At 38.9% G+C, this 25,886-nt stretch overlaps 4 protein-coding genes across 7 annotated transcripts; 3 read left to right on the top strand and 1 right to left on the bottom strand.

Annotated features, from left to right (window-relative positions):
* Positions 1 to 1,425: 1,425 nt before the first annotated feature.
* LOC140758071 (WAT1-related protein At5g64700) lies at positions 1,426 to 3,945 on the bottom strand. Its single transcript, XM_073094085.1, has 7 exons — positions 3,738 to 3,945; positions 3,565 to 3,627; positions 3,373 to 3,489; positions 2,440 to 2,692; positions 2,169 to 2,327; positions 1,851 to 2,002; positions 1,426 to 1,773 (listed from the first exon to the last, which is right to left on the bottom strand). Exons 1-7 carry the CDS (start codon positions 3,908 to 3,910, stop codon positions 1,629 to 1,631), a joined length of 1,062 nt encoding a protein of 353 aa, XP_072950186.1. The 5' UTR covers positions 3,911 to 3,945; the 3' UTR covers positions 1,426 to 1,628.
* A 1,436-nt stretch (positions 3,946 to 5,381) lies between these two features.
* LOC140780196 (polyadenylate-binding protein-interacting protein 4-like) lies at positions 5,382 to 14,835 on the top strand. Of its 2 annotated transcripts, none has more exons than XM_073125604.1 (15): positions 5,382 to 5,766; positions 7,275 to 7,419; positions 7,484 to 7,645; positions 8,920 to 9,050; positions 9,228 to 9,415; positions 9,843 to 10,020; positions 10,106 to 10,342; positions 11,217 to 11,341; positions 12,055 to 12,106; positions 12,217 to 12,250; positions 12,657 to 12,949; positions 13,111 to 13,254; positions 13,825 to 13,926; positions 14,057 to 14,122; positions 14,532 to 14,835. In XM_073125604.1, the coding sequence occupies exons 2-15, from the start codon at positions 7,281 to 7,283 to the stop codon at positions 14,562 to 14,564; spliced, it is 1,884 nt and encodes a 627-aa protein (XP_072981705.1). In that variant the 5' UTR covers positions 5,382 to 5,766; positions 7,275 to 7,280; the 3' UTR covers positions 14,565 to 14,835. The 2 variants fall into 2 exon arrangements, with proteins under 2 accessions (XP_072981705.1, XP_072981706.1); XM_073125605.1 differs by having other exon boundaries at positions 5,403 to 5,766; positions 7,280 to 7,419.
* A 1,086-nt stretch (positions 14,836 to 15,921) lies between these two features.
* On the top strand, positions 15,922 to 20,733 carry LOC140780097 (tubby-like F-box protein 14). 3 transcript variants are annotated; one of them, XM_073125433.1, is made up of 5 exons: positions 15,922 to 16,133; positions 16,905 to 17,359; positions 17,528 to 17,615; positions 19,470 to 19,602; positions 19,713 to 20,733. In XM_073125433.1, the coding sequence occupies exons 2-5, from the start codon at positions 17,012 to 17,014 to the stop codon at positions 20,440 to 20,442; spliced, it is 1,299 nt and encodes a 432-aa protein (XP_072981534.1). In that variant the 5' UTR covers positions 15,922 to 16,133; positions 16,905 to 17,011; the 3' UTR covers positions 20,443 to 20,733. The 3 variants fall into 3 exon arrangements, with proteins under 3 accessions (XP_072981534.1, XP_072981533.1, XP_072981532.1); XM_073125432.1 differs by having other exon boundaries at positions 15,922 to 16,189; XM_073125431.1 differs by having other exon boundaries at positions 15,923 to 16,120.
* A 3,564-nt stretch (positions 20,734 to 24,297) lies between these two features.
* LOC140778622 (protein BYPASS1-LIKE-like) lies at positions 24,298 to 25,836 on the top strand. Its single transcript, XM_073123431.1, has one exon. The coding sequence runs from the start codon at positions 24,424 to 24,426 to the stop codon at positions 25,630 to 25,632; it is 1,209 nt and encodes a 402-aa protein (XP_072979532.1). The 5' UTR covers positions 24,298 to 24,423; the 3' UTR covers positions 25,633 to 25,836.
* The last annotated feature ends 50 nt before the right edge of the window (positions 25,837 to 25,886 follow it).

Here is a 25,886-nt window from a genome sequence, read left to right as displayed (position 1 = left end):
TTTTCAGTAAATTATATAAACACTGTACTCGGGATTAGTAAAACCTATCATGTTACATTTCTTTACTAGAATCACTCACGTTTTTTGTTTTTCTTCTTGATTAACAATATATACAATTTCCAAATTAATAATTGTGGAAAGACTTAACATAAGCCTTAATAAACAAATATATCAATTATGTGCTAAACTAGAAGATCCCTTAAATTTATGTGCATGCATTTGGTAAAAGAATTACAGTTTGATTCATTTTGATTCATCTTGATCTTCGAGAGAAAAAAGGTGGTGTCACTTAAAGTCTTATGATCTGTTTCTTTTAGATGGTCACTAAGATTCTGATACTTGGAGACATGAACAGGGAACATTTCTGACAGAGTATCCTGCTAACTTTCTCTTCACTACTCTTACCTACTTTTTTAGCATAACTCAGGCATTTTTTGGTCGGTCCGGCATTTGAGAGGGACTTCTCAAAATGGAAGCTTCAAATGGATGAGGGCCTACTTGCAGTGGCACATAGTTTACATCATCGAATAAGCCTTTCTCCTCTTCTGTTAGTAATTTCAGCAATGAATGCTATTTGTTGAATGTTTACAAGGAACTTCATGACCACATTTCATACAAACATCACCTCACCATTATCGATTTCTAGTATCTTTATACTTGGAAATTCTACCGCGCGATACAAAGTTTACACTGCATCAATACATTGGCCTTTTGTGACATAATGCAATCAATAGGGGTATATGTGCCTCTAGTGTTGCGTGGTGCTTGATTGCCTGGAACATCGAAAAGGAAGGACAGGTGTTCATGGCAATGCCTACATCATCGAACCTTATCAGCTTGCTCCTCATTTCTCTTAGGTGAAGTTATAAGCTTGGGAAGGTAATGCTAATGTGCCTTGTTGGCATTCAAGTGTGTGAACTGTGAATTCTTGGCTTCTTTAGAAGGGTCTTATGCGTTTGTTGGAATAATGTGCTGTAGTGTTCTTGGAGGGGCTTTGCTAGTTGCAGGGCTTTACAGTGTCCTGTGGGGAAAGAGTCAAAGGAAGGATGAATCAAAAACCAAGTGTCCAAGAGGGAGTTTGCCAAACTGAGCTGCAGTCTGCAGTAGAACACTGACGGATCTCGCACTTTCTCAAAACCAATTATCTCAAGACACTTTTCTCGTCCAAATAGAAAATCCTGTTCACCCAGTGTCGTTGTATGGTTCCTAGTAGTTATTGATATTATTGCTTCGCAATAGTCATTGCCATTATTGTTGGTTTTACTGTTATACTATGTACAAAGTGCCATGTTATGGTCTAAGCCAAGTTGCCAACAATGTTGACATCCATATTCTCTATGCTTGTGCTTATCTTGTTGCTGTTGGACTTCTCCTGTTTCATGTTTAGTAAGACACTAAGACCTATAGGTGAAGAAGACGTCAAAGGAAAGTAGCAGTGTCTATTTTTATGTATTCCGAAGAGATCAGGTGAAATAACTACTATCGTGATAATTTTGTAGAAGTATATAAATAACGCAGAAAGACTCTTCATCTATGAACATCTATAGAGGAAATAAAACTACATGATATTCTATAACAAATGCTTCAAGATTCGAGCATTTGCATTTGCATTCATATGCGAAATAGGCCTAAACCGAGTGAGATGGTGATGATGCCTCCTTTGTAACCTGCTCTTTTCCATCCCCATCTGATGACTCCAACATTTTACTCTCTTTACCTTTTCCCCACAGAACACTATAAAGACCACCAACCATCAAGACACCACCTAAGACACTGCATGCATTCACAGAGTGAGATGTGATGAAACTAAAACATATAACGGACATACTTGAATCTAAAACACAAATTACCTTCCCAAGTGAATCCACTCTCCTAAGAACAATGAGGAACATATTATGGTGAATACAAGAGCTAGCGGAGTCGATATTGCAAGGAAGACGGGACCTTTCTTCTCGATGCACCAAGTTTGTAAGTAGAATGAAACACCGGTAACGACAAATCCCTGTCATTCATTAATGTCTTTGAACTCAAGACAAGAATAAAGAAATATTGAAGGTCTTAACTTACAACTAGAAAAGAAGTATCTTTCAGTTTCAATTGCTATAAGCTTGCAATTGTTTGTAAGAGGATCAGTTCAGAAAGGAAAATCTATATTTTGGTGTACTTACGGAGTATGCAACAGCGAGCAATCCCATATCTAACTTCAGCTTCCATCTAGATATTTTTCTCTCAAATGCCATTGCTACAAGGAATGACTGAACTGTACTGAATATGCACTGTAGAGTTGTTAGAAGGAGCTTGGATGGATACTCCTTTAGCAATGGCCCCTGTTAGCAAAATTGTCTTAGCAAAGATCATAAGAAAGTATCTAACCTTATCATGGTACAGAATTTTTCCCATTAGAGTTTCTATATATTGCAGCTGCATTAGAGTATTCACCTGTAGAACTAGCCACAGAGACCAGGCTGTGTTAGCAAAAATCAAGAGAAAGGATCCTTTAATCCACGTCTCTTTTGAATGAGGCGGGCTGTGATTTGTAACGCTGGTACTTTGTCCAAAAGCTTGATGATGATTTAAAGGATTCAACGAGGGTCCCTTAAAGAAAGCAATGACAAGAATTCCTGCCGAGCAAAATATTATCCCTGTGAGTTTGGCCATGCCTGACAAGCTCTTCAATTTGATAGTCTCCATTCTGCATATAAGAAAAAAAAAATCTTGTCATTATACTAACATGAAAATACCCTGAAGAATGTTAGTTTAGATGCAAAAATTTACATTGGGCTGCGCCAGGGAAATTTTAGCAGAACTTTTATTGAAAAGGCTCAGGTTTAGTGGTTTACCAATCATTCTTTACAAGATATAGATATTTATGATGAACTGCACCCCACAATCTCGCACATCATTATCTGAATGCATAAAACACTTCCATTTAACATTTATTAGTAAGTCTTTGGAACACTTACAGACAGACTTTTTGTTAATGTGAAAATACCATCACTGAAAGATCGCTGTAATGTTGTGACGAATCATTCAGCACAAATGTACAGTCTACAGTGATCTTCTTAAGAATCTAGACCGCTATGGTATCTAGTATTGTTTCATATCCCGATTGGGCATTGGCTAAGAATGCACCAACATAGCTCGAAAGATGTGAACAAACTGTGGTAGGTGGGACAAACCGAGCAATAGGAATAATTTATTCATTCGTCGAAAGATAAGTTTATTTATTCAGAGGTCCACTGACATTCGATGAGCATTGAACATAGTTTAGTAGTCCTTAGTGGAACCCGTTACTCTTGAATAACTTTATTCTTATTCTCCTTGAAAAGCAAGATACATTTGGTGTTATAATTTAATAAGAAAGATGCCTACCTGAGAAGAACAGCCAAACAGAAGGTTATCACAGGGACTGAGTTTGTCACTGCAGAAGATACTGTTGCTGAGGTGTATTTCAGGCCTATGTTGTACACATTAAAGCTCAATGTAATCCTAAAAGTTCGAACACGTTAATTTCTACTAAGAAGCAAAAAATAAATAAATTTGTTTGTGAATGGGAGAACATACCCGAAGAGTGAATGCATGAACACCTTTACTAATACTGAGAACGATAGATGTGGAGCAGTTTTCCTATATACAAATATATCATTTGCTATCTTAGATAAATGAACAAAAGATGATGACAGTAATGGAGTGAAAGGAAAAGAATTAAAGATGAGTTGATAGGAAGATATACTTACCTTTCCAGAATTATAGCGAGTGGAAGCAAAAGTATAGAAGCAGCTGCTTGTCGATAGAAGATGAAAACAAAGGTACTCATCCCCTCATCAAATGCAGCCTTTGAGATGACATATAATCCGGTATATATCAATTGTATGAGGATCACAACTAGATAAGGGTTTTTCGCATCCATGATGGTAGTAGTAGTTCCTATGGTTTTCTTCTGAGTAGGAAGGAATATTTATAGATGGAAATGAGTGTGAGCAAGGTTATCTAGGGGTAGTATATAGGTGGTCTATGTCGTAATCATCGTTGCAAGATATGCAAAGTAGCTTTTCCATCTTTTAGTTGTGGTCCGTTATGGAGGATGTGCAAAGCAACTTAGTGGTAGCTACATGTTAGTACAAAAGCTGTCTAAAGATGGTATTTCCTCTAAAAAGATAAGTAGTTCTACAATTTTATAGTGAATTATTGCACGATGACTTCGCTTTAATATTTTGAATTGAGGGGCTCTTACCTACCTATATTCCTTCTTTTTCGCGGGAGGCTTTGTACTAGACATTACTTTAGGTGTAATAAAGTGAGAGAGTGATCATTTTTACGTCGAAAGAAGCTACCAGAATAATATCTTCGACCTCATATCTAGTTTTCTTCTCCCCTTCCATTCTTTAGATATGCTTCCTCCATAATCTATCGCCTTGTGGGTCACACAGTTCTCTCTGGCTTACTTGCAATCTAGAGGTGCAGAAGACTAGTGGCACAAAGGATATAAGTGATATATTGCTTAAGGAGTCACTGTGAAAAATATAAATTTATGGTGATCCAAGCAGGGAAACAATTGAACACACTGAAGAAAACAACAAATGCAACTAGTGATTCCACAAAGATCCATGTCTTCCTTTTCCTGAGATTCTATAGAGAATCTATTGCTATCATCTTTTCTCATTCTTTTTTTTTTTTACTGACCGGAAAGAAACAAGCACCATGCTTTTCATGAGGTTTTGGAAGAGCTCATAAAAGCAGAGTAGCTTGATGATCGATTGATTCACGCCCACGTCGTTAGAAATCAAAAGACATTCTTGGAATTGACCTTTCATTTGTGGTTAGCCTTGTACTTGCGGAGAAAAGGAAGGTTATCTACTTATCTTAGAGTGCTTGATGTAGAGGGGGGGAAAAAGAGAACAAAGAGTTTAAATCTCGTCATTAATACCTGTGCGGTGTGGAGCCATATGATATAGTGCTATCTGTATGATGATGAACATGACGGCCAAGTTTGTAGGACTTCCGAGCTATTTCACACTATCTTTGAAGTATGAAGGACTGCCGAGCTATTTCACACTATGTTAGAAAGAAAGAAGCGAGAGAGATAGCACATCAAACGAGAGAACGTGATTCGCGGAATGTAACTAGACTACGTTGAACAATTTTGGTTAAAATGTGTAGATCTATTAAGAGAAAGCTATTATGAATAATAATCAAATATCTATGCTAATTTGACATCATAATTATTTTTGGGGATGATTAGAATTTAAATGTAGTTCAATTGCCAATTTTGGGTTACGTTCTTCTTTATTTATTTATTTATTTATTTATTTATTTTTATAGTGATGATATTCCGAAACCTTTCATGGCTCACTATATCTTCTTTTCTTTCTCAGTGTTGATCCAACGGTGCTAACTGTTGCCACAAGGGGAACACTAATCTCTGCGTTCTCATCAACTGCGACATGGGCCGGCGTGGCAACGCGAGGTCGTCGACTAGAATTGGACCTATCCAATATCGGAAAGTATAACAATTCGATAAAGAATTTATCCCGTCTGACTTATCCCGCTTCCGACATAGCTAGGGTTAGGGTTTGGGTTTCTCCGATCGCCGTTCCTCTTCCTCGTTCTACATTCCTCTTGATCTCCGATCGCTCTCGCTCTCGCATTCTCTGTTGTTTTGGTCCTTTTTGGTTCACGAGATCGCGAATCGATAGCTCGGACGAGATCGAAATCGAATTCGTGGTGAATAGACGACGAGAAAGATCTAAAAGCGGAAACAACAAGGTAAGACCCTGTGTTCTGGCGATTTTTAGTTGGTTCATTTGTTTGTGCTTCAGTTCTTGGTTATTCCTGCCATGATACTCTTAATTGTTATATATATATTTTTCTGTCGGTTAGAGTGTTATGCTATGATTTCTCGAGATTCTATTTTTTAAACTCTATCCTTTGCGCCTCCTTCTAGGATTTCCCTTATGGGATCATGCTATGGGTGCAACACATTTCTCAAAGAATCGAAAATCCTCTCTTTCTGAGGACGGAAATGTGAAATCATCAAATTACTTAGTCTTTTTTAGGAAATCGTAATGAACATCTTGATGCTCTTTTATGAAGCCTTAAATCCTAACTTTTTTTGGGGGGGGGGGGGGGGGGGGGGGGGGCTTTGATTCCCTGATCTCCCAATATGGTACATCAAGATTTGTGGATGTGGGAATTAGAAAATGCGTTATATTTTTCCATGATTCATAGGATTTGACTGTTGTTAATTTTCCTCTGCCACCTTCTAATCATTAAGCAGTAAAAACTTGCTCCAAAGTCCAAACCCCTTTTCCTACTCGTTCCAGTCTCAAAGCTCCTCCTGTCCTGTTATTCTTAGCAACCCTCGTAGTGAGATTCCCACCTACAGATGTTGATTTGATTATGGGTTGCTATATCATAACCAACAAAAAATATAGGCGCTGAGAGAAATAAGAGAAGGAATTTTACATATATTATACATACAGCACTTGTGTTTGAGTCTGTTGTTGGATAGGGAAAATGTTAAGGATTTTTAAGCTCTGATGAAGCTATGCAGAAACTAACTCAGATTGCATGAATAAGATTGAAAAGCTATCCACATATATTACTATTCTTGAAATTTAAGATTAAATAGACTTAAGCACTGACACGACCCCTGCTGTTCCACAAGTTGTGTTTTGCCTGTCTTATATCTAAATGTAGACAATGGTTTGTAGAATATCACTTGATTCTTTGCTAGTAAAAAGCAGTCATGTCAAATTGGTATAATCTTCTAGTAGATGAACTTTCTCATGTGGATGAGCTTTTGATACATTCGTCATTTGTGCATTTGTACATTATACTTGTTAAAATAAGAATGAACCCTTTGACCTTTCTATCATACTTCAGATTTTCTATGTTTGAATAGCACTCTGTCTTTAGGTATCCCAACCTTAATCTTTGGTACCAGTATTGATTGCTGAAAGCAATCGTTACTGAACTTTGTGAAGTTATTTCTTTTCTTCTTGTCTTGTTCCTTTCTTTGCTATAAGTGTTATAGAGGCCTTGGATATTGAAACAAGACCTTATTAATTGACAACTGTTCATAAAAAAAAAAATCAAGTTTCTACTTGTAATGCCTCATCTACTTATGTCATTCAATTGTCAATGCATCTTTGGAAAGTTGTTTGTCTTGCTCTTTCCTCATGCACATGCATCTCCATAAAATCTTGCGTTCATGAAAACTACAATTGATAAGAACATTTGCTGATTGACACATGGTTCATCAATCACTGAAGCTTAGGATGAACCCACAGCAAGTGTTATCTTCCAGAACTTCGGCTAATGGTATTGGCCGTCGAAAAGGAGATATGGACATTGGAGGAAGGACAGAAAGTAAGCTGCACTATGCTAAGTCAGCATCCAACCATTTTAGGAATGCAGGTAAACCTGTGATTTCCACTTGTCATGATGTTCTGATTTTATTTCTTACAGAATTTTGGAACAGGTTTAATAAATGGAGAGAAAGTAGGAGGATCTGTAAGTCCTTCACGCGATCGACTAATATATGTCATGACCTCCCTTATTGGCCATCATGTGGAAGTACACGTGAAGAATGGATCTGTTATCTCTGGAATCTTTCATGCAGCAAATGTTGACCAAGATATTGGTATGGTGTACTTATATAATATACTTTTACTTTTTCTGATTGATTGGAGATCATAGGGCTATGAAGCTCGTGTACAGATACAATATGGGTACAAAGATACGACAAGTCCTTAAAAGTTAAGATACATATACAATAAAGATATACTAATAAATAAATTAAATAAAAAACATATTATATTCATGTATCTGCAAATTTGCAACTAAATATACCATGTTCTACTAAGCCTTCACCAAAATCTACAATCCAACTAGATTCAATAGTAAACAACCTAAATTTCAGGTCAATTTCTGAAGCAAGGAAGGATGGGAAATAGCAAGCAAGCAGCCAAACTTCTAATGGAGAGGAAATAGCAAGCAAGAACGGCAAAATAGCAACCTAAATTTCTATTACAGAAAAATCATTTCATATTCAACTGGAATAAACAACAAGAAACCCACTTCTTTTCCAATCGAGGAGCAAAAATTCAAAAATAGACTGAATCTCAAGTCAATTGGAGTTGTGGTGTGGTGATGGAGAGGAGAAAGGGGGTTAGAAGTGGACTGGGAAAGCTATGGGAGGAGAGGAGGAAGAAGTGGAGGGAGATCGATGCCTTCTGAGAAGTCTGAAGATTGTCGGCATTGGGAGAGGAAGACACAGGGTGTCGACAGAGAATGACTGGCTAGAATTAGGAGAATAGGGGTCGATGGCTTCTTTCCTCTCATTAAAGCTTTGATAGGTTCTTTCCACCTGGTATAACTAGTTCTCAAAAAAGACAAATTTTTATTTCATATTGAGTCATATTCAAAAATTAAAATAATTTTTTTTTAATCTGGATACCTTAGAAATGTATCAGGTTCATATTTGGGGCACATCCGACACATATCTGTATCTTATATCCATATCCATATCCGATATGTTTGGATACATATATTCCACCTGTGTTGGAGTATTTGTGCTTCAGAGTCGTAGGGTAACAGGATGGAGCGAACCCTTCCTAGATACAAGCCTAAATATGCTTTGGATCATTAATGCCACATTTATGCCAATCCTTTCCATTTTGCAGTATCTTACATATAGACTCCCTAGCATACTTGCTGCAAGGAGGAATCCAATTTAGGGCAAAGGCTTTGTAGAACCCATGTTAATATACCTTCACTGGTTCAAATATTATTTATGGTAGTTTCTCTTCGTCCTTTTTCCTTTTCTCATTTAGCTGGTGAGAGAAGAAAATATGACTGCTTTGGAATCTCTTTACAATAGCTATATTTATGTTAACTTTCTGAACATTATTGCAGGAGTTGTCTTGAAAATGGCTCAATTAACTAAGGATGGTATTGTCCGAGGGCCAAAGCCTGTTTCTGATATTGTTGAAAGGCCCCAGATTATGATTATTCCTGCAAGAGAACTTGTCCAAATTTTTGCTAAGGTTCCTTGTAATATTATGCCATTCTTACTTTACTAAGATGTCAGTATGATGGCATTTTGCATCATTTTATCGGTATTCCAGTGATATTTCTGTTTGCAATTAATCAATTCTAGTTAGTTTTCCATGTCTGCCTGTCAGACCAAAATTGATGATTTTGTGACTTTGATCAATTTTCAGGACATGTCTTTAAGTACTGATAAATCCACAAATGGACATACTAGTGACAGATGCAAAGACCTCATGATTGACTCTGTCATCTCTCATTCTCATCATGTTGAAGAGAGAGAGCTGGGGCATTGGGCCCCGGATGAAGGTGATTCTGAATGTCCTGAGCTGGAGAACATATTTGATGGAACATGGAATAGGTACTTAAGTAAATTTTTTAGTTTGAGCTGTACTTAACTGCATTATCTTCATACCTTAGATATCATAACTATCAGTTTGAATAATTGATATACCAATTTGTAATGTTTAAAGTTAATTGTTTCATCTTTCCTAAATATTTGCCTAATAACCATACATTGTTTTAATGCTTGAAATTTCAGCTGTTATGTTTCCTGCAATAATCATATCAATAGTTACTCTCTCTAAGCATGCTTGTCATTTACAATTTTTTGACTGATCTCTAGAATATCGGACTTCTATTTCCATTTAAGAATCCTTGATCTTTCTAAAATTGATTTAGATAGCTTCCTGTTAATTTGCTTTACTGATAAATCGACGAGATCCTATCTTCTGGTTTTTTTCAATCATCCGTCTGGATTGGCTCCTAACCCTGTCTACTGTTACTAGGAACTGGGATCAGTTTCAAACCAATGAAACCTTGTTTGGAGTGAAAAGTACTTTCAACGAGGAACTTTACACAACAAAGCTTGAGAGAGGTCCTCGGATGAGAGATCTTGAAAGGGAAGCCTCAAGAATTGCTAGAGAAATAGAGGGTGAAGAAACAGAAGATCTTCATCTAGCTGAGGTGAATTCTAGTGTTTCATACCAACCTTATGTTTTTGTTTAGCGTGCTTTTTACCATGTTGAAATATTTTGATTACTTTTAATAGGAAAGAGGAATCTATTTCGACGAAGAATTTGATCTTGATGAGGAGATACGATATTCAGCAGTCTGTAGGGATGTTGATGGCAGCCGATTTCAAGAAAATGAAAAGTCAGACACGGATTCCTGGAATATTGAAACTTTAGGGGCTTCCGTTGGTTCAATAGTTACTAGTTCTAATTTTGATTCATTTAGTAGGAAAGCTAATACTGAAGCACTGGAATTGTCCATCTGTTCATCAGTGGTATGCACTTATGCACTGCCTTTTCCTCTTTTTCTTCCTTTCTTTTAAAATTTGCATCCTGTTCACTTGCATACCACGATAATATGTGCTTCTAAATAACTCCATGCTTAGGAAGCTTTTGTGGCTTCATGAAACTTATTTGATCTTGATGTGGGATGCCTGCTTTGGTGATCTGTCTTAAGCCTTTGTTCATGATTAACCTTAAATCATGGGAAAAACACTATTAGTGGTTGCATTTTTTGTGGTCCTTTTTCTTTCCTCTCTTCTTTTCTCCTTATTATACTTTCACAGGTTTGCATACAAAATCTTTCTAAATTATGCTAGATATTTGGCTATATCCGAGATACATTTCTGTTGCACAAAGTTCTATAAGATAGATACTTGTTTTAGCAATGATCCATGTCGGACTAAATTCTACTGTGGTTAGTTTTTACTTTTGATAGAAAAGGAGCCTTTATTTTCAATTGGTGATGCGTTATTTGTCACTCTACTTTAGGTTTCAAATATTTTTCACGTGCCACCAAAATTTTGACAATATTGTCTAAGGCACCAAAATTTTCGGAAAAGTCTAGTACATGCCTGTTTGTCTTATGTGTTTTGATACATTTTGCATGAATTATTCTTGTTTGAAGGAAATTGTTCTGCTGACTAAATTGAAGTTCATGAAATAAGGTAAAAGGCTACTTGTGAACATTTTATAGCATTGTGTGTGTGTGTGTATAATTGTGAATATTGATAATTTGATATCAAACTCATGATGGGGCGAACTAGATCTTTTCTATTAGGCATGCTATATAGAAACACTTCTATTTTAAATGGTCTTATATTCTTTATCTTGTATGAAGCTGTTGTCTGCATTTATTCTTATGTTCAGGATGAAGAAGTGTCTTCCCATTTACCTGCTGATAAGAATGAATTTCCCAATGATTCAGTTGATCATGTCAGTCAACTAACATCTGACTATATTGCAACGAAGTCCCTTTCCATAGATGAGAGCAGGTTTGTGCATTTTCCTTCTGGTTCTGTGAGCGTGAAATTCGATATGAGAAATAGGAAGCGTAGTTGAGTGAGCTTGATTGAGCATAGGTCTAATACTCTATTCAACTTTGAATTGAACTTTTTTGGGAGCCTAAAGTTTAGAATTGAGCTCCATATTTTGGACATTAGTCTGTTCATGGCTTCAGGCCACTTTGTATAAACTATAGACAAACAAAAGCCTAATTTGAGCAGCTCAACATTTACGGACATGAAACCAGCTGAAGCTCGAAACAAGCTCATTAATCTTGGACTCCAACTTGTTCTATCTTAAGAATAACCCAAGTGAAATTGGCTTTAACAATTCAGATGTATAGGGTAATTTGTATTGTGAAATTGTTGTTAAGTTTGTATGTAAAGTTTACATAAATACACACAACTTTATCTACTCCAGTCTGACTTAGTGAACTGATTGTTCCGATGGTTCACTCAAGATTGACCTGCAATTTATTTTGATCTAAGTTTAAGAAAGTAAGCTGGTTCTCTATCAACTTTTCGTAAAAGTTTAAAGAGCTTAGCTTACCATATCAAGATGAGCTTAATTTTCTATGAGCTGCTTGATTTGTTGACCAAGTTTTAGTGAAAATAAGCTAAGAGTTGTTAGTATAACTAAGATCTTGTAACTTTTTGTCTCATGGATGCTTGATGCCTTGATCTGATATGCCGAATGAATTTAGGTTGAATGAGAAGGAAATAAAAGGTCATGGCAGGGAATCGTGTGTCATGAAGGTGCGTGCAGATAGAAGGGGAAGATAATTTGACCAGCTTCTCTATAAATTCATTTTTCTACCTGATGTCTCTTATCGTCACATTTGATCTATTTCATTCTTCTCATGCAGACCTTGGAGGAGAGTAAACCTTTTATTGTGGATGGTTAGTAAATATTTACGTGCTATCTCATGTTACTTTTTTTCTTATTCTTTGTTGTACTTCCGTTTGCCCATTTTACTATCATACGCCAGTTGTATAACTTTGTGTTCATTAACTGTAGTTATAGTTTGAACAAGAATTTATGTGAGTTATGAAGCATATTGACATCTTTTTCATAAAAAAAGAATATTACTATAACTTGTGTGAGAATTTTGTAACCTTGGGCTTTCACTTGTCTTTGCAAAGCTCAATTTAATGATGATATTAATAAAGTTAAAACAGAAATTACTGCTATGATTATTATTATTATTCTTTCTAAACTATCTACGGTGGATTGAGATTGATGTAGCTCTTCTTGTAACGACCAAGTCATGGATTCTGATACATGTGATGCCGATAAATGTTGCAGAGAAATCCCGACTGACAACTTTAAAGGGATCGTTTCCTGGTGCCATTGCACATGATCCTTCAACTTGTTCTCAAGGAAAGAAACATTCAATTAATGAATCTTCATATTCTGCTATATCTAGCAATTTGTCTCCTGCAACTGAACCAGTGAATTCATATTTACGACCTGGTAGTTCCACATCTACTTCTGAGCGTGTTGGTGCTAGCTCAATTCCAGCTGGCACTGCTTTATCACCAAGCTCTTCAACGGGGTCCTTGTCCTCAGAAAGGTCAATGTTGAATCCCAATGCCAAGGTCTGATTATGAATATTCTACTGAAGTTTTCCCTTTTGTTTTCTATTTTCCTTCTAATCCATAGATCAACTATCCACTTCGCTGGTGAACCTGCTTTTTATGTTTATTTATACTTATATTTCTTTATGTTTCTCTGTTGAATAAGTACTCTAATGGTCCAGGAGTTCAAGCTCAATCCAAATGCTAAGAGTTTTACCCCATCAGCTTCTTTAAGGCCACAATCACCAGTATCTGATGGATCTTTTTATTATACAAGTAACATTTCGGCTTCCCAACATATGCCTGGCCTACCTGTAGGCATTGGGGTGAGAACTTAGGCTCAATGTTCCCTTTTTTTTTTCAAGATAGTGATTTTAGAAAGTATTTTGTCATTCTCTTTGTTTCCTTTATATGTATTTATGTTCTGCTGCACCTTATTTTACCTTTTTCTTTAATGTATAAACAAGCTCAATGATGACGTACTTTCTCTTGTCGAAGTCATAGATCTTGTCATTACTTTCTATGTCAATTATCTATATATTTTCTTTCTAATAGCTATAGTTATTTGCATATTATATCCTCCCAAAGCCAACCCTCGGTCCAAACAAGATGTTTTATCTTAAATTTTAGATTAATCTTGTTTCGTAAGGACTTTATTTCATGCATCAATTGTTACTGTGAGTGTGAATCTACAAATTATTTTATCTGTTATTCTGCCATTATTCATGAATAAAAGGATACTGGCATTCCATGTGCCAATGGACTTTTATTCAATTCCAGTTATGAGAGATGCTGGTACTTTTGATGTAAGCTCCTGTTTAATTGCTTCCAAGAACTAGATTTTCTTCATTCGTTTTTTCTTAAATTGCATCTCTGACATGGAACCACTATGATAGGGTGGACCATCCTTTGGTGGTGGACACCAGCCTGTCATTTACAATCCACAGGCTGCACAACTGCAATCTCCACAGTCATATATTCCGCCCAATGGACCCTTGGTATGCAAGTTCCCTATCTGGGTGAATTATGTTGCATATCTTGAATGTGCATATTAGTATCAGAGTTGTTTAAGTGATATCTATTCGAGCAACTTATCAGGGCTAATGATGCTATCATCAAATTTTACAGTACAATGTGCAACAGATGATTGTTGGGCAGACACGGCCAGTTTATTATATGCCAACTTATCCACCAGTAAGTCTGCTTCCGTTTTAGCATTCAATGATTTCTTGCTTGTCATCCAAGGTGTGAGGCTTCAGCTCCTTTTTCCATCCTGTATGATACTAGTGATTGGGTTAAAATGTATGCTTTGCAGTTCAGAAATCCATAAAAAGTACAGTTGGGAGTTCTATAACTATCTTCAAGTTAAAGTTATTCTATCCAAGTGGAATTCTCAAATTCCACCTACATGATCAATCGTAATGAGCAGGATGCAATTTATGTTAATGTGCTTCATCTGTGTTATGCATAACCCTGTTATGAGATTTTAATTACAACTGATAACACAAGAAATTGATGATTACAACAACCCGCAAATTGTAGGAATATTGCCCTATAAGCTGATCACCGTCTTATGCTTTCCTTTTTCTTTTTATTTTCCCAGGATCTGCCTTACAGAGGGAGAAATTTTCAGTAGTGTGTTCCTTTCTCCAACAGCAGCCACAAATTCCAACTAGGAGCGATGCTGCTCTGGTGCTACCGTTGGCCTTGGAGACCGGACTCCCCTGAGTTATAAAATCTGAGCGTTCCACAGATACAAGTTTGAATTGTAAATTATATAATTCTTTGCTTAAAGAGAATTCATCAACTCAAGCAGTTCCCTGGGAATAGTGTGCTGTACTTCATGCTTGTAAATTATAAGTGCTCACATATTTTTCTCACTTCCCGGAAAAGAAGTTTCATTTTTAAATTACTCATTGGCTAGACCTTTTCATGTATAATTTTGCTATAACATTCTTTTATTAGTATGCTAAACAATCTGTCCGGAAAAGAATGGCTGGCTCTTTGACTTTAAAGTTCCATTTCACGGGATGTAGTTCACACACATCTCTGTTAAATTTAGAAGGGAACACCTAAAAACTTGAACTGTTTCAGAATGATCTTTAATAGTAGCAGGCCAGCTTTCTCAATATGAACCTACAGAACTAAGTCACCCAGGCCACTGCATTTTATCCCTACTCAGCTAAATCTTAGAATACTCGATTCTAATTCCAGTGGTGTATCTTATGAGGAACCTCGGCCACAACAGTTTGGTCACCAATTTCTCAACAAAATAAATAAATAAAAAGGTTTGGTGACCTAGTTGTGGTACCATCAAAATAGTTTGGTCACCTAATTGCTATACCAGTGAATATATATATTAATGGGGACTTTTCACATTTACGTAAATAATATTTTTACAATAAATATATATATATAAATATAATTTCGACGTTGTTTCTCCCAGGTTTATAAAGATGACACAGTTCTAGGTAATAAGTTTGAAAAGTATATCGCATGGGTAAATAATGTCATGATACCTAGTTTGGTGATGCCTTCAATGAAGCCAGTTTTGTGATGCCTTCTAACGTGTCAAAGTAACATGGAAAGCCCTTTCCATGCTTCTTTCTTCGTCCAATAAGTGATAAGTTTATTCTGCATGCGAGTAGCATGCAATGATCAGCTCTTAGACTATAGCAAAAGTGATGCCTTCGATGAAAAATATCATCTAATATCGTTATCTTGGTGACAAATAAATTTCTCAATCATGTCATTTATTCATCTTTTTACCTTATTATTATTATTATTAATTTTTGCGACATTAATGGCGTACAATTAGGGAGAGTCAAAAGCCCGTAAAATCAGCAGCAATCCTTCTTTTACCTCTCTTTCTCCTCCTACTTTCCTCTCGGTAGACCGTTCTTTTCCTCAAGTGGATTTAACTCGTTCTTCAGGTCCGTCGTCTTGACAGGGGAATGGAAGAAAAAATATTTAAAAGAATAAGACATAACGAAATAAAGGGAAAGGTGAAGTCAAAGTGGGAGAGTGGTGGAAAAAAGTAGGGCTTCCGCGGAGGCGAGGGATAGAGAGAGAAAGGGAAGGGAAGGGAAGGCCCGAAACAAGGAAGGGATCGGCTACTGTGATCTGGAGGCGCGAGCTGCGAGATCTCGATCGAGGACGCGATTCTTTTCTTGGGGCCGCTTCGATTCGAGGGTTGGTGTTTTAAGTGCGCATCTCTTAAGCTAGTACGAAGTCTATTGCCGTTTTGTTTGAGAAGAGGAGGTCGGTGCTGGTCTATAGATCTATCTCGTTTTAGTTCCTTTTAGAGTTCCTTGGCCTTCCCATTTGCTAGTTTTTCGGGTTATTCCGCCAAGCTCTGTAGTTGAGTCGCGGTAGATCTAGTTTTTCTTCTCTTTTTTTTTTTTTTCTTTTTGGTGCAATTTCAATTTCCGTTTCTAAAGTTCCTTTCTTTGGGAAGAAATTAGGATATATCGTTTTCAGCGAGGAAGTTAGCAGTGGGAGATGGAATACAAGTAAACTAGCTGCAAATTTTTTGTGGAAATTGTCTCCGTGGGTCCTGAAAGTTAATTTTAGGACATGCTGCATAGAACCAGTGGATATTAGTACACCGATTGAATTCCTAGCAGTTATTGGTACTCAAAACTGAAACTTTTTATGTAGAAATTGAAGACCAAAAATGGGTCTTGATTTATGCATAGCTAATTCTTGTAATCAAGTATTGGAGAGTCTTTGATTTCGCCGACTCGGTCTTTGTCTATTTCATGGTAGGATCCTCTTTTATTATTGTGCTTTCCTAGTTTCATGTGTGTTGTATTACATGCTCCGTAGGCATCCATCATGCATCCGTTGCATCATTGTAGTTACCTGTTGTTTTGGAGACACAAAAAGTTGCACAGTCTGCATGAATATTTCTGTTTGTAATATTAATTTTTAGTTTTCCAGAGAGCTCTTAGTGAGATTGCCATGTTTCTTGCAGGTTGTCTTGCTGAATTTAAAGATTGTCAGCCCCTGTTTCTTATGTAGTTGGCTGCCATTTATTGCCTTGAGGAGGAAATTATTCTTGCTTCCATTGCCTTGGAGTAGATGTCATTCCGTAGTATTGTACGTGATGTAAGGGATGGTTTTGGAAGCTTATCTAGGCGAGGTTTTGAGGTTAGGCTCTCAGGTCATCTCAGAGGAAAGTCTCAGAGTGCTGTGCATGAGGTGCACGACCCAGCTATTGTGGTCCAGAACAGCTGCTGGACAAATTTACCTCCTGAACTACTTCGTGATGTGATCAAAAGGTTGGAAGCAAGTGAGAGCACATGGCCTTCCCGCAAGCATGTAGTTGCTTGTGCAGCTGTTTGCCGGTCATGGAGGGAAATGTGTAAAGAGATTGTAAAAGCTCCAGAATTCACTGGGAAGATTACTTTTCCTGTGTCCTTGAAGCAGGTGAGAACTCATTCTGCTTCTCCTTTTAAGAAACATTTACTCTGTTAGCACTATATTGTTAATGTAGTGTAATTCAGAATGACAAAGTGATGTACTTGCTGGAAACTTGGAAAAATATGTAACTTGATTAACTAATATGATCATGTATTGCTGTTTTCTGTTTCGCAGCCTGGACCTCGAGATGGTACTATTCAGTGTTTTATTAAGAGAGATAAATCTACTCATACTTATCATCTCTTCCTGTGTCTTAGCACAGGTAAGTTTTTTCACAATTTGGAGTTATTATAAGTCAACACAGTGTATTCCATATCCAGCATAATCTCTTATCCATCTAATGTCAAACCTATTGTTAGATATTTGTCACTCTACAGTGTGAGTTATGGTGAACTGCCACACATGTTGCGGGAATAACAATATATTTGAAAGCGAAAGCATGTCTCAAGGCACTTTCCTATGGAAAATAAGTTCATATTTTCTTAAAAAATATTAATGTTTTAAAGGCGGCCACGGGTTGCAGGCAGCCACCTTGCTACATGGCGCCAAGACGGTCTAGCAATCTTAATAGAAAAATTTATGATATATAATATATAAACTAAGATAACAAATATTAATTTTTTAATCGTTCAATTCACAATCATAACAACAAAAAATTATGATTTACATATATATACACATATTTTAATAATGCATCTGAAAAAATAAATTGCTCAAAGGGCATATACATATTTTATTAATGCACATGATTGAACATCATGGTATTTTTTTGGTTCTTTTTATAGAAGATGTGACCTTTGTGGTTACCAGGATAAGAGCCATGATAGAGTCTCTTGGTAGTTTGGGAATGATTGACTACATAACAAATACATATCAACCATTCTATCATAGCCCATATTCTAGGAGTGCATCCATCCATTCGTTCTTACGCTAACCCACCTCCTCTCCTACAACCTCTCATGGACTGTAAAGAATCCTAAACTACCATGTCTCAATCTCTTTCTTCAACTCCCCTAGTGCGCAACAACTTGGCCCTCCCCCTCAAGTCCTCCCTAACCTCTGCTTTATCCCGCATCTATATTCTCATCGGCTCCCAATCTAGCAACTCCCTCATTGACAGCAATGACTCCGGCACCATCATCGAGGCTGAATACAACGATAACTCCGGTGTTGCAAGAGCAACCCCCGTGAGTACCTCTCCCTCTAGGTCACACGCTTTGCATGTGGTGACGTGGTGGTGGGCGTGTGCGCATCACACAAGGTCACCATCAGAGAGCCAAACTTTCTGCTCCTAGAGGAGTGGGTGGAGGGAACTATTCTGCCAAAGTGGACCACCCGACTCACTAAGCACCTTAGCGTCCTGCGAAGGCTACCTTGTTGATCCGATCGCCAAACTAGTGCTGCCTTTTCCCTTTGTGGGGCCGCCACTGCTCCTTCCCACCATTGTGGTTGCCTTAGCTGCTTTCTGGAACACTGAAAATACTGTTCTGTTAAGTTGCTTGCCTCAATGCCTTGTGGCTTGAATAAGGCACCAACCCAGGGATTGACTCACTAATTTTGCAATGTAATGGTTTTGTCTCGCCTAAGTTTTTAAATGAGTTCTTAAGGCACAATTGATCATCCTGCTCACAGACATGACATGAGTTATTTTCGTGTTCCTTTGGAGGAATGTGCAAGACTACATCCATTTTTAACACTCCACTGTGACTTTTATGTTGGCTATATATCTTTAAGAGTCCTGTAGTATTCATTTCTATTTTCATCTGTTATGAGTTCCTTATCATTTCTTTTTTGCTCATCTAATGAATACCTGTAGTCCTAGTATTAACAACTTTTTTCTTTGGTTGCCTATTGGAGATCCATTTTCCATACTAATGCTTCCAGTCATCACAAAATTGTTTTGATATTTGTTTATATCGACTGAATTGTTTTTTGTGGGCCTTTGTTTTTTCTTTCCCCTTGTCGCATGAGGCCTTTGCATGCGCTTATCTGAGCAATCAGAATGCTACCAGAAAATTGCTAACAGGAAATGTGTCTCTCTATATGGTAGACTTGGTTGATGTTGCAATTTTTATATTTGTAGTATATTTTAACTTATTATTTAAATTTATTGCAGCTGTGCTTGTTGAAAATGGGAAATTCCTCTTATCAGCTAAGAGGAGGCGCCGTACAACCTGTACAGAGTATATAATATCTATGGATGCAGACAATGTATCAAGATCAAGTAGCACATATATTGGAAAGCTGAAGTAAGGAGAACTTGACTTCACAATATTTATCATCTTCTACTTTTTGAGTGATGATAAGGCCGAAAGCTTCATTTTGGGGTAACTAATGAACCCACACTTGTGCTTTTCAGGACCAATTTCCTTGGTACAAAATTTGTGATTTATGATACACAGCCCCCGTACAATGGAGCTAGCCATTCCCAAACTGGGAAAACAAGCCGTAGATTTTACTCCAAGAAAGTTTCTCCCAAAGTTCCTTCTGGCAACTACAGCATAGCTCAGGTTTCATATGAGCTGAATGTCTTGGGGACTCGAGGCCCACGGCGTATGCACTGTGTCATGCACTCCATTCCTGCCTCGGCTCTTGATGCTGGTGGGACGGTCCCATGTCAGCCTGACAACCTACTTGCCCGCTCTCTGGATGATTCCTTTGGCAGTGTCTCCTTCTCCAAATCATCCATCATGGACCGCTCCATGGATTTCAGCAGTGCCCGATTCTCAGACATAACTAGAGGAGCCAGAGTGGTGGATGACGAGGAGGACGAGGGCAAGGAGAGGCCTCTGATCCTTAAGAACAAGGCTCCAAGATGGCATGAGCAGCTGCAATGCTGGTGCCTCAACTTCCGAGGCCGGGTGACAGTTGCATCTGTCAAGAACTTTCAGCTCATTGCTGCTACACAACCTGCTGCGGGAGCTCCAACGCCTTCGCAGCCAGCACTGCCGGAGCACGATAAGATCATTTTGCAATTTGGAAAGGTTGCAAAAGATATGTTCACCATGGATTACCGTTATCCGCTGTCAGCCTTCCAGGCTTTTGCCATCTGCTTGAGCAGCTTCGACACTAAGTTGGCGTGTGAATAGAACGGTTAGGAACCATGGAATCTGATTTAAGAACAATCACGCTCTATTCTTCTTTCTTATTAATGTATCAGTAGTTAACTTGGGTTGCAGCAATTATCCATCCTAATCCTATGCTTATATTTTCAATTTTGCTGTCATCCTATTTCTTCATTTCTGTAATACCCGTTGCATGAAATGATCTTAGCCGTTTTTATTCTGATATTCTTTGTGCATTCTGTAGCTTTGTTTTCAATCTGTAATTTCTGATGGGGGTCCCCACTCCCCAATCTAATAAAGCTGGGTTGGGATCAATTTCAACTGCCCTAGTGGTGCATTATTTATTGTATGGTGAGGCTCTGACGTAGAGATGGGCAGCCGTGTGTTTATTGGCAGGCTCGCATGGATGTTCTACTCCTGCACTGTTGGAAGTTGACGTGATCACATGGAATCTTTTGAACCAAATGCTGCTTGCTGCGTAGTTCCTGCCAGAAAAGGAGCTCACAGGAATAGCTCAGCATGATCTCATGTTGGCTTCAGTAGCCATTCTATTTTATTTATTATTATTGGCTTTTCTGTATTATGTGAAAATATTCCAGGCAATGATTAAAAGGACTAATCCCACAGTTAAGCTGCAACAGCATGTTGTATAAGACTTTGGAAGAATTCAAGCAGGTAACACGAATCTCAATGACGATTCTTCTTTTGGGGTATAATTAGAAAACATATTAATTACGAATTATTTAGTGCTTTGGATGGTTTTTTAACCTAAAACGGGACAATTAGGAATGTTATGGACCGTGTCCAAGAACTAATAGGAAAGTCTAAAATTCACCTTTTAAGTCCCCAAATGTTATAAAGGAATAGAAATGGTCTCTTGTGCTTGAAGAAATAGGAAGAGTTTGAATACCATTATTCCTGTCAACCGTCTTATTACTCCAACTCCATTTACCTACTCATATGTAGCCATAATTAAAAAAATTTATATAACTCTGAGAGGATAATTAATCTTTGCCTTGAGGACGTAAAACTTGGGGCACTAAAATAGAGGTATTCTCAAATTTGGCTTAGTGTTCTGGCTCTATAATTATATTCAAGGATGGCCTGCAAGAGATGTCAATGTCTAAAATATCTCAATCAGTCGAAGAAGAAAAGGATAGGATTAATGCACATCCTATTCAGTCAAACAGAATTGGATTATTATTTTTGAATTGGATAAATAAATCTCTACTTTATTTTTCTCAGAGAAAAGTAGCCGTCCGATATGAGATTTATTTATCCAATCTCAAGAATAACAATCCGATCCTGTTTGACTGAACATCATACGACTTATTCGAAGTACCAATGCAACAAGAGTTATGTCACATCCAATTCATTTGTTGACAACGAATTGTTTCTAATCGTCAACTGTACAATAGGAGTACTTGGTCCGAGACCCTTCAAAAACTTAAACCATTTTGTTTCCTGCAAGTGGGAAATTAACAACGGAGAAAAAAATTAAAGGGGTTTTTTTTTCCTGGGGAGCACTAATGGTCCTAATTTGACGTAAGACCTTCTCGAGCAACAACCTTTCAATTAACCACCGGGGTTAAATAATGGTTAACATGTCAACTCCACGGGTTTACAATCTTCCCGGCGAATTTCTAATCTAATACTAGATGCTGACGTGGAGGTTTCTGCGACTCGTACACATGTGGGCCCATCTTATCTTACTTTCTCCTTGTTTTAAGGGTGGGCCTATCGATCGCTGTCTACCCTCGGTAAGCTACACCCGCACCTTATCCTGTACCCACTCGGTGGTCCCGACTCCGGAATTCGCATACAGTAAACACGGTATGGCTGACCGATTCCATTCTTAGTACCCGTTCCCCTTTTCCCCAAAATGCCCCCCCCCCCCCCCCCCACTCCTAGGGGACGACAATGGATCCGATAGACCACTTCCGACCCGATTCGCTACTGTGTTCTAAGGATATATTAATGTAAAAAGATAATTAGACTGGGCTCCTATTATTATCTATTTTTGTTAATATATTAAACCGCCCATTTATCTAATTCCTTCTAAATGTTTCTTTCGTTAATTGTTTGTTTAAAATAAAATATTATGCGGCTGATGTTAGAAGCTCCGAAAATTGCTTAATTATTTTCTATAGAAAAGAGAGAAGTTAAGAATTAATTAAGAAAGTCAATGTAAATGAAGTGTCTGTATAAATATAGATGATAAATTAGAAGGTCTATGTGTAATTAATCACAATTAATATTTATCTACCGTTCTTATTCAGATTAGTTTTCATATATATATTAATATTCTATATTTGTATATATAAGTTATACTTCTATTGTGTGCATAAAAATTTCATAAATCAAACTTGAATTTATTAATGGATAATTTCGCTTAGATCCTTAAACTATTAATATTTTCAACATACATTCCCTAATTTTTTTTATACAAGTTATAAAAAAAGTTTAAAAAATATGTGTAAAATAATTATAGTTTAGAGAGGTCTAAGTAAAATTATCTCGTTTCTATTCATATGACAAACAAATATAATTGCAGTAGTCATATGGAGTTAGTTGTAGCAAAAAGCTCTAGGGTTTCAGCTTCTTCTCCCCTTTCTTAAGTCAAGGTTTTTCTCACCACCACCGCTAGTGGCTTTGCTTCCTCTTCCTCTTCTAGCCAGAAATATTTTTGCTCTTCTAGGAGGTTTCTTTTCCCTTTTCCTTTATCTCATTCTCTTTTTACCCTTATCTCTCACTTCCCGTATTATCTCTTTTCCTTCTTCATCATCGTTCTCATCCCTTCTCCTCAATGTTAGATATATTTCTTATCATCGTCTCCCCGTCAAATCCGAGCTTTACTATCACTTCCCCATCAGTTCCGAGTTTCATCGTTGCACCCTTGGACCTTCCTCCCCCAATCTCACCCTCCATATCCTATTAGATTTATGCCTTGATGATCCTCCCATGCCCTAGGCTTCCTCCTCTAAGCCCTAACGCAGCTCACATTTGAATTCATGCTTGGCTACAACCTCCCATCTCTCACCTTCCTATTTCAACCTTTGCCACGACTTACTTATACCTTCCTCTTTCACCCACGTCAAATCCTTGCCACTCCGCTATTGGATCCGACATTTGGCTTTTGCTACATCGACAGATCTGCTTGCACCACATCCATTTTGTTTGCTTTTCGATGTTTTTTTTTCTTCTCCCTTTTGTTCTATATCTCTTGTAGATTAAGAATTATTTTCTCTTGTCTTTCAAAGTTACATAAGAACATGCTTTTGAGATTGCAAAGGAACCACAAAACAATATTAGACACAAATTCTTATAAATACTCTAGATTATACTTTGTGTTAAGTATGTTTCCCGCAAAGGGTTTGACATCTTATCTTCTCTCATGTTGTTCACTGTTGTAAAATCAGATACAAGGCTTGTGTTAAAATGTCGTTGTCCTATTTTTCCATTCATATTGTATATCATGGATGAATGAAACTATGGCTTCGGAATTCCTAACAAAATAAATAAATACTCTACGCACTATCGGATCCGGTTTGATCCAATTACTACAATACTACGGAAGCGGAGGTCGAGGCATTTCCGTCAAAACATCGACAATCGTCCTGAAAAACATTCCTCGGACGCACGTCGACGACCCGGACCAGGTCCTCCCCTCCCGGCGCAAGCAACGGGCGGGCCTACACGTGCGACTCCGTCCCTTCTCCCGCCTCGCGTCCCGATCGCGTCTCGCCCGCGTCCTGTGATCATGTCCCATTTAATCCCGTTCCTATTTAACCCAATTTTATGTGAACCCTTTTAGAAGCTACCTACCTCTCCACCTCTAAATTATTTCACCGTCGATTAATTACAATATTATTATTAGTTTCTTAATACTCCCCCTCCCCCTCCCCATCAGCCAATCGCATAAAAGCTTGAGCGTTGGGGTTTCGGTTCTGGAATGAGAATTTGGGGTTGGATTTGATTGGATTTGGTGGGGCGGATTTCGATAGGATGCCCGCGACGGACTACCAGGGGAGTTCGGTGCCGTTCGCGTCGCTGGGCCGTTCGATCCTAAGCATCCGGCGAGATCAGGCCCACACGATGGACGGCGGACACCACGACCCGACCCAAGAGCTCGATGCCTTCCAGCGCCACGTAGCAGAACTCTTCCATGACCTCAACGCCGCCGCCGGCGGTACCGGCGGAGACGAGGTGATCCTCTCCCTCCCTTGGATCCGGAAGCTCCTCGACACCTTCATCGTCTGCCAGGAGGAGTTCCGAGTCATCCTCTTCAACCACCGCGCGGCGGTGGCGCGGCCGCCGCTCGATCGCATGATCTCCGACTTCTTCGAGCGCGGCGTCAAGGCGCTCGACGTCTGCAACGCGATCCGCGACGGGATCGACCAGATACGATCGTGGCAGAAACTTCTGGAGATCGTCCTCGTCGCCCTCGGCGGCGGCGGTGGCGGTGAGGAAGGCAAGGCCCGTGGCGAGGGCCAATTCCGCCGCGCCAAGAAGGCGCTCACCGATCTGACCATCCTAATGCTCGACGAGAAGGATGCCGCCTCCGTGCTCTCCCACCGCAACCGCTCATTCGGCCGCACCAGCCGCGACAGCCACCACTCGTCGAGGAGCGGCAGCGGCCCAGGCGGCCACTTCCGCTCCCTCTCTTGGAGCGTCTCCCGCACGTGGTCGGCGGCGCGGCAGTTACAAGCCATCGGCAACAACCTCACCGCGCCACGTGGCCACGAGGTCGTCGCCACCGCCGGCCTCGCGGTGCCGGTGTACACCATGAGCTCGGTGCTCCTCTTCGTCATGTGGGCGCTCGTCGCCGCTATCCCCTGCCAAGACCGCGGCCTCCAGATGCATTTCTCCGTCCCCCGCAGCTTCCAGTGGGCCGCGCCGATCCTCTCGCTGCACGAGAAGATCGTGGAGGAATCGAAGCGGAAGGATCGAAGGAACGCGAATGGCCTGCTCAGGGAGATCAGGCAGGTGGAGAAATCCGTACATCAATTGTCGGAGCTCACTGATACGATTCAATTCCCGGTGTCGGAGGACAAGGAGGTGGAGGTCAAGCAAGAAGTTGAAGAATTGGCCAAGCTGTGCGAGGCGATGAAGGAAGGGCTCGAACCGCTCGAGCGGCAAGTCAGGGAGGTCTTCCATCGGATCGTGCGAAGCCGCACCGAGGGGCTCGATTCGTTGTCGCACAGTCTCGAGTGAGATGATCTATGGAATAGAAGTGAATTGCAACTTGATGATAAAGAGAAGTGCTTGTTGTTTCGTTTTGGTTTTTGGGAGGAATGAAGTGTCTGAAGGGCCCGACCAAGCTTTCTCCATCTACCAATAAATTGAAGCAGGTAGTGTAATTGTATTTACTGTAATACTGTAAAAATAGAAGGATTGGATCGAATTATCTGTTTTCGATGTTGCCTTCTCTCTGTTTTTGTTGCATTTTTCTGTATCCGTTTCTTTTT

Source organism: Typha angustifolia, chromosome 3 (genome assembly GCF_048772165.1).
Source record: "Typha angustifolia cultivar Huaian chromosome 3, ASM4877216v1, whole genome shotgun sequence".
Taxonomy (NCBI): Eukaryota; Viridiplantae; Streptophyta; class Magnoliopsida; order Poales; family Typhaceae; genus Typha; species Typha angustifolia.
Note: the sequence above shows the minus strand (reverse complement) of the source record. Positions and strands in the feature narration are given on the sequence as shown.

Bases quoted from the DNA above. Each gene is read 5' to 3' on its own strand.
- LOC140778622 (XM_073123431.1), top strand. From the start codon at position 24,424: ATGCCCGCGACGGACTACCAGGGGAGTTCGGTGCCGTTCGCGTCGCTG.
- LOC140780097 (XM_073125433.1), top strand. From the start codon at position 17,012: ATGTCATTCCGTAGTATTGTACGTGATGTAAGGGATGGTTTTGGAAGC. The intron at 17,616-19,469 runs GTAAGTTTTTTC...AATTTATTGCAG, and splicing joins CTTCCTGTGTCTTAGCACAG to CTGTGCTTGTTGAAAATGGG. The intron at 19,603-19,712 runs GTAAGGAGAACT...TGTGCTTTTCAG, and splicing joins ACATATATTGGAAAGCTGAA to GACCAATTTCCTTGGTACAA.
- LOC140780196 (XM_073125604.1), top strand. From the start codon at position 7,281: ATGAACCCACAGCAAGTGTTATCTTCCAGAACTTCGGCTAATGGTATT. The intron at 12,251-12,656 runs GTTAGTAAATAT...TAAATGTTGCAG, and splicing joins TAAACCTTTTATTGTGGATG to AGAAATCCCGACTGACAACT. The intron at 13,927-14,056 runs GTATGCAAGTTC...CAAATTTTACAG, and splicing joins TTCCGCCCAATGGACCCTTG to TACAATGTGCAACAGATGAT.
- LOC140758071 (XM_073094085.1), bottom strand. From the start codon at position 3,910: ATGGATGCGAAAAACCCTTATCTAGTTGTGATCCTCATACAATTGATA. The intron at 3,490-3,564 runs GTATGTTCTCCC...TCGAACTTTTAG, and splicing joins TTCATGCATTCACTCTTCGG to GATTACATTGAGCTTTAATG. The intron at 1,774-1,850 runs GTAATTTGTGTT...GAATGCATGCAG, and splicing joins GAGTGGATTCACTTGGGAAG to TGTCTTAGGTGGTGTCTTGA.